Genomic DNA, 10,799 nt, shown 5'->3' on the forward strand with positions numbered 1-10,799 from the left:
TTGCTACATCGCAGGCACTCAGTCAACGCAAGACTGGAATGATTCGTCATGTCAGTGATTGTATCACTAAAGGCTAATGGAAGGGGAAGTAAAGGTTCAAGTGCAAGTATCCAGAAGGGTCTGTCAGAGCTCTAAGGAGTGGTTAAACAGAGGGGGGGAAGGTAGAGATGCCGGGCAGGAACGGTGCCAGGATTCCAAGGGCAAGGGGAGTTTGCAGGGGCTGTACATATTCACCAGAAGCGGACCCTGGCTCTGAGCTCTGAGCACTCAGCACTGGTCAGCGGCCCCCCAGGACCAACATTCTGGCAGGGGGGGGTGCTCTGACCCATGATAGAGCGAGCCCCTGTGCCAAGTCCCGCACTGAGCGGGCAGCTGAGAAATGCTCCTTCTGCCCGTAAGCACTTTTTGCAATATAAGTCTTCAAGCATCTGGGGGCCCGACAGGCTCTTAGGTGTTTTTAGGGAAAAAGCAGTTACACAGAATCTGGCCACTTTCTTCCTGAGCAGTGTAAGACCTGTTCAGCTGATGGTAATTCACTCAACTCGCAATCATTCAAGTGAGGAAGTGTATTTTAAACAATGTCAGTACGAGTTCACACTCTGGTTTTCCAACTATAAGCAGTGATACCAGCTCCAGGGCGACCTCCTAAGAATTCTGTAGCTTCTCTGTGCTCCAGCCTTAGAGAGCCTTTATTCTGCTCCCACACGACATAGCTTTCTGTCATGGGGGCCACGGCACGGCCGTCGCCAGTGCAGGGCGTTTGGCTGCCTTTTTCTCTTTCGTTTCCCCTCACCCTTTCTGTTAAAATCAGATAATTTGCAAGCACCTCCTGAATGAAGAAGACTACTTCACTGAGAAACAGTACTTGGCTGGAGTCCGAAAGTTCGCGGGTCAGCTTCTGGATCAAGGTCAGTCACACCACCGTGCGTGGCGACTTCTTGCAGTTGAGAACAAAAGGGTCCACTCACTCTTTCTCCCTCGCAGGTGCCTCGCAGTGTTACGATGTCTTGTCCTGCGACGTGCAGAAAAATGCCTTAGCAGCTTTTGTGAGGCTAGGTGTGGTGGAGAAGAAGAAAGTGTAAGTACTGTACACGGGACCGGGGGAATGGTGGCCGCTAACGGCCGCTGAGCACGGAATGCAGAGCAAGTCCTCGAAACAGGATATCCTGCTTCCCTCCCCTGCCTCCCGATGAGTTATGTCAGTATGAGTTACTGTGCAAGTTTTATGTGGTTATGAATGAAGACGGTATTGAAGCAAAGAAAGAAATTATTCTAGGCCAGCATTTTGGCCTTGACCTAATATTGAAATGTATAGATGAACTATAAGAGATTTTGGGGGAGTGTAGTGGAGAGAGAGAGAGAGAGCGTGTGTGTGTGTGTGTGCGCGCGCGCACCCGCGCGCACACTTATATACACACACAAACATGCATGTGTAGTACATAAAGACATACCTGTGTGTGCAGATAGTTCGTTGTTTCCTCTCTGAGTGAAGGAATTGAAGAGTGACCCAGCTTCGTGGGGAGAGTCTCATAATATATCTCTCCTGTCATCAGGGGGATGAAGGGTGAAGCCAGCAAGTAGGGCAGGAGCAACAGGATTGTCGGCTCCTGAAAGACTTGGCCTTCGAGAAGTAATCTTGGAGAACCTGGCTGGCTCAGTTGGTAGAAACTATGATTCTTGATCTTGGAGTCATGAGTTAGACCCCCACGTGGGGAGTAGAGATTTAAAAATAAAAATAAAAATAATTGGGACGCCTGGGTGGCTCAGTTGGTTAAGCAGCTGCCTTCGGCTCAGGTCATGATCCCAGCGTCCTGGGATCGAGTCCCACATCGGGCTCCTTGCTCATCAGGGAGCCTGCTTCTCCCTCTGCCTCTGCCTGCCATTCTGTCTGCCTGTGCTTGCTCTCTCTCCCTCTCTCTCTCTCTGACAAATAAATAAATAAAATCTTTAAAAATAAAAATAAAAATAATAAACTTGAAAAGTAGTCTTGGTATGCCTGGGTAGGTCAGTCGGTTAAGCGTCTGCCTTCGGCTCAGGTCATGATCCCGAGTCCTGGGATCGAGCCCCGCATCGGGCCTCTTGCTCAGCGGGGAGCCTGCTTCTCCTTCTGCCTGTCACTCCCCCTGTTTGTCTTCTCTCTCTGTGTCTCTGTCAAATAAATAAAATCTTAAGAAGAAAAGGAAAGAAGTCATACTATATAAGATAATAGTGAATGTCGACTTCCCCCACCCAAGTTTATGTAATAAGAGCTTTTTGCTTTCTTCCCCAGAAATAGTGACACTGTATTTAATGTGAACGAACCTGCCATGACAAAATTAGAAGAAATGCTTGGTAAGTACAGTTCAGGGACCCGTGATGGGTTTTCACATTGTATTTATCACCATCCAGTAAGACGAGAAAGTAGACTGTGGCACCGGATACTTTATCAAAATGAACAACAGTTTTAATACAAACAGAATTATTTATATCATCTAGGTTTTTCTCAAGGGAAGTAAGGAGGAAGTGCAGAGGAAACACAACAGGCAGAACATGGTCGATCTTCTGCAACATAACTGTCAGCATCTACCACAACTAATGAGGGTCTGAGATCTGGACCCCTCACATCCCATCTCGGTGGACATGGAGAAAATACCTCTTGTCTGAGCCCTTGGATTTATTCTCCTCCTCTCTACTCTTGGATCCCTTTTTTCCCTGGCAAAGGGTTGGGATCAGTGTTCACAGCATATAGACTTCCTGAACTCAGAATTGGAGCTGATAGCGTATCCTTAGGAGAATAATCCGACCATTACTCTTCTCCAGACGCCATCAGCTTATCAATAGGTAGTTCAGTCCAGAAAGGCAAGGTCATTTGTTTGCAGTACAAGGAGAGAGTCAAGAGTGTGGATGTAAGGAAAGAGATCGAAGAGGTCAGAGGAATTAGCGAACATTTCTCTTAGGAACGATGGGGTAGTTTTGGAACGGGAGGGTGTCACTATTTGAAAAAAAAATACTGTCTGCTGATTGTATTGAATAAGCACAACATTGTTGAATGGATATTCTTGTAAGTAGTATTCTTGTACCTAAACCTAATCCAGCACGTTTGTTAAGCCTGCGTGAAGAGCTTCAGGTCGACGTCTGGTGGGATGAGGGGAAAACGAATGGTAAAGCAGAATGGCTGAAGAAAAAGGGGAGAAGGCAAAGAAATGGTTGACATCAGTGGGGAAGATGGAAATACTAGTTTCTTGTTGAAGAAAATATGAAGGTTGAAATCTCCGTCTTCTGTTTGTATTATGTCTGAAATCTGAGAATATGTACCCTTGAAACTCGATTTTGAGTTTGGTAAGAGGAGCATCTAGCTTTGAAACAACCTCCAAAGCCCTCATTCTGTGAGGATGACGGAATTGATTTCTTAATCACAGGTGGCAGATATGACATGGGTATGAATGTGCTAGAACATACTAGAACGAAAGTCCCGAAGGCAAACTGTTCTGATTCTGGCTCTGCCCCTGGCTGTAGGGTGGTGGGTGGGGGCCGCTGCTGCTTCCCCCGCAGAGGGGCGGGTGTTCTCCCTCGGTGCTCAGTCAGCCTCTGGAACCACGAGGCTTAAACAGCTTTGTGAGGAAGGGCAAACTCAAGGTCATTTCATGGGCTTTTTTTTTTTTTCCTTAGGTTGTAAGACACCAGTAGGAAAGCCAGTGACTGCAAAACTTTAATATTGCCAAGCAGTTACAGGAAATTTGGTTACATAATTGCTGTCATCCAAGGACTCACTCCAGCAAGCAGGGACATGAAGGAAGAGAGCCATCTGCTCGTGCTTCTTAGGACAGCCGCGGGCTCAGCGGAGAGGAAGAGGAGACCGGTAGAAGGGCAGTCCGTGTAATGCTCTCCACGACACTTAAAAAGGCTTTTGTGTCCAACTCTGTGTGTGTTTTAAAATAAAATAGCCTTTGGAAACATGTTTGGAAAAACAAATCCCAGTCCTATTTCACTAACACTTTTTATTTTACCATCACGTGTATTAAACTTGTTGTGCTGACTTGTGAATTACACTGTGACATGGACACTGCCAGCGCGGCTGTCAGGAGCAAACCACCGGGAAGGGCACAGCTCCGTTTCTCGTGGCTGCCCTTCTGTGCAGTGGCCTCAGTCCGGTCCAGGTTGGGCAGAGCTGTGTAATCACTTCGCTAGCTTCCGTAAGTTTGCCACCCAAGGGCCTCATCACTGAAAGTGCTTCAGAGGAAGTACGTGCGCCGAAGAGAAGTTAGTGATGTAGCAGGAATAGGCTTAAGGGAAAAAAATGGGCCTAAGAATTTGGGAGAAGAGGGGGTGTCTGGCTGGCTCAGTCAGTAGAGCGTGTGACTCTTGATCTTGCTGTCGTGAATTCAAGCCCGATGTTGGGTGCAGAGATTACTTAAACTGTCGGGCGCCTGAGTGGCTCAGTCGTTAAGCGCCTGCCTCTGGCTCAGTCATGATCCCAGGGTCCTGGGATCGAGCCCCACATCGGGCTCCCTGCTCAGCAGGGAGTCTGCTTGTCCTTCTCCTCTGCCCTTCCCCCTGCTTGTGCTCACTCACTTGCTCTCTCAAATAATCATTTAAAAAAATGAAAATAAAAAGTAAACTTTAAAAAAAAATTCGGAAAAGTTTGAAATAAGATGGGTGAATACCAAACACTGTGACAGACAGCCACCTCTGGGAGTGACATTGAAGTCAAGCACTAAGATGAGCCAGTGCCAGCCCTCGAAGTGTGGGAGTAGGGGTCCAGGGGCGAGGTATGCAGAGAGAAGAGAGATCAGAGTGTCCGGGGCTGCTTCTGGAGCCTGAAAGACCAGCGCGGCGACACAGGAAAGGCAGGGCTGGTAGTCGGCTTGGGCTGCCATGATGAGCTACCAGATGGGAGGGGGTGGCTTACACAGCAGAAGTTTCTTTTCCTCCCAGTTTCCGAGGCTACAAGTCCCCAGATCAAGGTGCCAGCAAGGTGGGGTTCCTTCTCAGGCCTCTCTCTGGGCTCACGGAAGGCCCCATCTTGCTCGTGCTCCCACGGCGCCGCCAGCCTCACTACTCTGCGCAGCCCCAGCTACTCCCCAGAGGCTCCATCTCCGCAGTGATGTGGGGGCGGGGTGGTTAGGGCTCCAAGATCAGAATTTGGGGGGCCACAAGTCAGTCCGTGGCAACAGGGTCAACACAGGTGAGGGCTTAGGGACTCGTAGAACATCGGAACGGGAATATAAGTACCTTGGAAAACGTTGCAGAGTTTTGGCGCGTGGCGCCAGGGCTGGCAGTGTCCAGAGCCCTGGAATGGGCACTGGTTTTGCAAAGGCCAGGCTGTCTCTGCTGCCCACACAGATTGCAGAAAGCCCCCGGACCAGTCTGTGCGCCAGCATCAGGGATGTCCTCTGTGTCGCTCTGCTTGTTTGGGAAGTCGGAGATTTAGGTGTGTTGATACGAAGGAGGAGGCAATTAAGCAATGTTCCCTGGCAAAGGATTTCATGGCGCGCCGGCTAGACGGGCAGGGCACCCAGCAGCTGCCGCCCAGGGAGAGAGAGTGAGTCCAGACAGCTGAGAGCCTGGGAGCTCGGCCGCTCGTTGCTGACCAAGTGCACCTTAGACCGAATCCCCACTCACCCAGCTCTGGTTATTTGGTTTTCCCCATGACGGTCATCCGGTGCATCGAAGGGCTGAAGGCGGGGTAAGATGACCGGTTTACACGGAACACATTTCAGGTCTGGGTGGCCAACCCTGGAGCCCCGGGAGCCTGCCCCGTCAGCTTGCTCCTGGCAGCTCCGGAGGCAGAGCCGGCAGGTAAGCAGGTACTGGAGGGGCAGGGAGACGGGTGCGGCCAGAGCCGAAGGTGGCCTCGGCTGCTGTGAGAGACGGACCGCTGTGTCTCCGACCCTCTCAAGCAACGCAAGGAAACCTAACATCTTAGGGGCTAGCATGCGTCCTATGCTAACGTACTTTCAAAGCACATATCCCGGGCCCTACCCCACACACGCTCCCGCACCCAGCCGTAGTTCCAAGCCACATGCTGTCCCTCAGCTCTTCTGCTCCCGCCGGTCTACAGACTGTGAAGCTGCCACTGCTTTGAAGGAAATAAAAAGACCCACAGCGGGGCACCTGGGTGGCTCAGAGGGTTAAAGCCTCTGCCTTCAGCTCAGTTCATGATCCCAGAGTCCTGGGATCGAGCCCCGCATCAGGCTCTCTGCTCAGCGGGGAGCCTGCTCCTCTCTCTCTCTGCCTGCCTCTCTGCCTACTTGTGATCTCTGTCTATCAAATAAAGAAAAGCTTCAAAAAAAAAAAAAAAAAAAGACCCATAGCATGTGGCTTTCCAAGAACATCTCCTCTCCAAACACAATATAATGAAGCAGCTGAAAATGCAAGGTCCAGAGCCCAGCTGGGGTTGAAATCCAACTCTGCCATGCGCTAGTCCTGTGTTCTTGTGTGATTTACTCGTACTCAAAGCCTCAGGCTCCTCATCCATAAGCTAAGGATGATGCTAATCCCTCTTGGGCTGTGAGAAATGGAAATGCGAAGGGGCGCGTGGCTGGCTCAGTCCGTGGTGCAGGTGACTCTTAATCTCGGGGTCCCGAGTTCAAGCCCCATGTTGGGCATAAAGCTTATGGAGAAAAGAAAAAAGGAAAGAGGAATGTCGGTCAAATACTTGAAACCGTCTTTGGCAATAAGTATCATCTGTTACTACCATGACTGGCGGGGACCCTCGCTGGCGTCTCTGACAAGATCAGGTGCTGTCCAGTGCATGCTCTGGCTGGAGGTGCTCGCGTCCCTGACCTTGAGAGCCTGCCTCAGCCCGGCTGCTCAGCCCAACGGCGTTATGCTCTGTGCATCGCTCCGTACCTCACACAGACACCGGCCACATCCCAAGTTTTGCAGAGCCATGATAGAAATCACATAGTTTCCCTACATCTCAACTTCCACTAACAGAATGGAAACGTTCAACTTGGGGTAGAAAATAGATTCTGATGCCTTGTTTGACTTTGTTCATTTATTTTTATTCCCTCAATTAAAATTACCAACTTTGGCAGAAGTACAAATCTCCCGTTGATAGACTCAAATGTCGCTTTTTTCTAGAAGCCACTCTGGGCCTGCTGCACAGCTCTCAACCTGGGGTTTCCCATCACTGCCCTCTTGGCAATTCCTTTCACCTTTCTGTGTTGGATTCTCCTCTTTTGGTCCCATTTCTTCCTTTTTGATTGTTTATCAATTCTAGTGGAGTCCTGTCTTTCAGCTGTATGACGGATTCATGTTTTAGAACTCACCTGTTCAAACATGTCTTTTTCCCACTCTCATAGTTGTCTGACGACTCAGCTAGGTGAATTCTAGGTCATTTTCCCTGAGAATTTTGAAAATCCTTTCTCCATTGTCTTCTAGTTTCTAAAGTTATTCTTCTCAAGTCCAAAGAGCATTCTGATTCCTGAACACAAACTATTTTCTTTTTCAGAAATCTTTAGGATCTCTTTTCTGGAATTTCGGATGACGTGTTTGTTGTCTGTGTTGCAGGTTTTGTTTTCTGTGGCTTCGATAAATTGATGATCTTACCGTTGAGGGGGTCAAAGTCTGAAAGGAATATCCCTGGGCTAAAATCAGGGTGCCAGCTTGACCTGGAGGCTTGAGTGGGAGAATCTTTCCTCGCCCTTCCCAGCAACTCGACACCGCCCTGCCCTCCTTGGCTCCCGGCTCCTTCAAATGCAGCAGCGTTGGGTGGAGTCCTCATTCTGGATCTTCCTGGTTTTCTCCTCTGTCTTCTTCTCCCACTTTTTTTTTTTTTAAAGTGAGATATAACCGACGCATTATATTAGTTTCAGGTGTACAACGTAATGATTTGATATCTGTATATATTGCAAAATGATCACAATAAGTCCAGTTAATCTGTCACCACACAGGTACAAAAATTGTTTTCTTGTGATGAGAACTTTCAAGATATGTTGTCTACTTTTTTTAAAATTTCTTTTAAAGATTTTATTTATTTATTTGACACAGAGAGAGAAAGAGAGATCACAAGTAGGCAGAGAGGCAGGCAGAGAGAGAGGAGGAAGCAGGCTCCCAGCTGAGCAGAGAGCCCGATGCGGGGCTTGATCCCAGGACCCTGAGATCATGACCTGAGCCGAAGGCAGAGGCTTAACCCCCAGAGCTACCCAGGCAACCCCATAACTTGTCTACTTTAAAATATGTGATGCAGTAGTAAATATAGTTACCGTGGTGTGCATTACCTCTTCATGACTTCATTTTGTAACTGGAAATGAATACCTTTTAACTGCTTTCAACCATTTTGCCCATTGCCAAGTCCTCTTCACGCAACCCCCAATCTCTTCTCTAGGTTCATGAACTTGGTTTTTTGCTGGTTTTCTTTGGGGTGGGGTGGGGTGTTTCCTTCGATTCCACCTGTTAGTGAGATCATGGAGAATTTATCTTTTTCTGTCTGCCTTATTTCATTTAGCATAACACCCTCAAGTTCTCTCCATATGGTTGCAAATGGCAAGGTTTCCTTCTTTTTTTTTTTGTTTTTTGTTTAAGATTTTATTTATTTACTTGACAGACAGAGATCACAAGCAGGCAGAGAGGCAGGTGGAGAGATGGGGAAGCAGGCTCCCCGCTGAGCAGAGAGCCCGATGTGGGGCTCGATCCCAGGACCCTGGGATCATGACCTGAGCCGAAGGCAGAGGCTTTTAACCCACTGAGCCACCCAGGTGCCCCAGGTTTCCTTCTTTTTAACAGCTGAATAATGTATTGTGTGTGTGCCAGAACGTTTTTATCCATTCATGCGTGGACATGAGTGACATCTAGGGTGCTTCCGTGTCTGGGCCATTGTAAATCACATTGCGGTGAACGTGGGGCTGCAGAGGTCTTTTCAGGCTACTGTGTCCATTTCCTTCAGATAAATCCCCGTAAGTGGAATTATTGGGTGATACGGTAGTTTTCTTTTTAATATTTTGAGGAAGCTCCATACGGTTTCCCACAGCGGCTGCACCAGTGACACTCCCACCAACAGCGCACAGGGGTCCCGTCTCTCCACATCCCGGCCGGCACTCGGTCTTTCTCGGATTTCGAGAGCAGCCGTTCTACTAGGTGTGAGGGGTCTGTCGCTGTGGTTTTAGCTTGCATTTCCCTGATGAGGAGTGACACTGAGCCTCTTTCCATGTGCTTGTTGGCCTTTTTGGAAAAAATGTCTGTTCAGGTCCTCTGCTCATTTTTTTTTTTTAAATATTTTATTTATTTATTTGCCAGAGAAAGAGAGCGAGCACAGGCAGGCAGAATGGCAGCAGAGGCAGAGGGAGAAGCAGGCTCCCTGCAGAGCAAGGAGCCCGATGTGGGACTCGATCCCAGGATGCTGGGATCATGACCTGAGCCGAAGGCAGCCGCTTAACCAACGGAGCCACCCAGGCGTCCCCTCTGCTCATTTTTTAATTGGATTTTTTAACTACGTAACTACTGAGTTATGGGAGTTCTTCGTGTATTTTGGATAGTAACCCCTTTATCAGATACGTGATCTGCAAATACTCTCTGCAATTCAATAGGTTGCCTTTTCATTCTGTTGGTTTGTTGTCTGTGTTTTTAAACCCTTTATTCTGGGGGCATCTGGGTGACTCCGTGAGTTGAGCATCTGACTCTTGATTTTGGCTCAGGTCATGATCTCGGGGCTATGAGATCGAGCCCCACATCAGGCTCCGTGCCCAGTGAGGAGTCTGCTTGAGATTCTCTCTCCCTCTCCCTCTATCCCTCCCCCTACTTCCTCTCTCTCTCTAATAAATAAATAACGTCTTTAAATCCTTTATTCTGGGCCTTCAGTGGGTTCTTAACAGATGTGTGTTCTTCAGTTCTTCAAGAATGTTCTTGTGTTACTTCCTTTATCATTGGCTCCCTTCTGTTTTCTCGACTCTTTGTTGCTAAAATTTGTATTATTTTATTTTAGGGCCTCCTGGCTTCTAATGTTCTAACCCCCTGTCTTTGTCCCCCGGACGGGCTAGCCTCTTCATCTCACTGATTACACTGATGGTTTGTGGGTATTTTCTTTGTCTCTTGAGTTGCATCTCTGCCAGGGTTTTGCTATGTTTTTCCCTTTCCGGTTTGAGATCCCTGAGATCATCCGGTGGCCTTTGCCTACCCATTCACACTCAGCCCTGAGACACCACAGAGCCATCGGCAGCTCTCTGCGCGGGGGCAGGCTCCCCGGAGTGGGCTACCCAGATAGGGCCTAGGACAGAAGCCTGGTGGTTTTGTTGAGAGATCCAGAACTTCGGTAGATTGTGGTCTTTTTCTGTTTGGCCAGTTTCCCCAGAGAGGAATCACTCCGTCTCCTGCAAGTCGCTGCCTGCACTGGGGGAGGTGGTGGCCGGGGTGGGGGTGGGGGGTCGCTGAGGGTCTCATCCAGCAAATACGCTTTCACAGCACCTAGACCCAGCTGTGCTCAGTGACTCTAAGACTACTGTCACTTTGCTCAACCTCTTCTGAAATCACGTCTCTCATCTAGAGGCAGAGGAACCCCCGCCCAGAGGCTGTCTGGGGCGCCAACTGCTTCTCTCACAGACTCCCAAGAGCAGACCTCCTCCTCATGCCGTGCCTCTCCCGCACGCCCAGTGTCTGAGCCCTGCTCGGGTCCTCTGGCCCACGGCGGTCGGCTTCGTCCCTGTCCCCGGCAGGTTAAGGCTGGGATCTCCTAAGTCAGTGAAGCCAACTGCTCATTTGTTGCCTTTCAGCTCGCAAGGATCCAGCCTGCCTGCCTTCTGCCAGTGTTCTCTCCATCGCCTACGTGGAGAAAGCAAAGGCTTGGTCGTTGAAAGCAGGCATGTTATCTCTTTCTGAAAGGA

At 49.1% G+C, this 10,799-nt stretch overlaps 1 protein-coding gene across 3 annotated transcripts in view; it reads left to right on the forward strand.

Annotated features, from left to right (window-relative positions):
• The window catches only part of GNPAT (glyceronephosphate O-acyltransferase), a 37,013-nt gene extending 33,062 nt beyond the window's left edge, over positions 1-3,951 (forward strand). For all 3 annotated transcript variants that reach the window (XM_047701966.1, XM_047701968.1, XM_047701967.1), the window contains 4 exons: positions 812-908; positions 985-1,078; positions 2,270-2,331; positions 3,649-3,951. In XM_047701966.1, coding sequence (XP_047557922.1) covers positions 812-908; positions 985-1,078; positions 2,270-2,331; positions 3,649-3,692 — 297 coding nt within the window. In that variant the 3' untranslated portion in view covers positions 3,693-3,951. The remainder of the gene's footprint in view (positions 1-811; positions 909-984; positions 1,079-2,269; positions 2,332-3,648) is intronic.
• The last annotated feature ends 6,848 nt before the right edge of the window (positions 3,952-10,799 follow it).

The sequence above is a fragment of the Lutra lutra genome, chromosome 14 (genome assembly GCF_902655055.1).
Source record: "Lutra lutra chromosome 14, mLutLut1.2, whole genome shotgun sequence".
Classification (NCBI taxonomy): domain Eukaryota; kingdom Metazoa; phylum Chordata; class Mammalia; order Carnivora; family Mustelidae; genus Lutra; species Lutra lutra.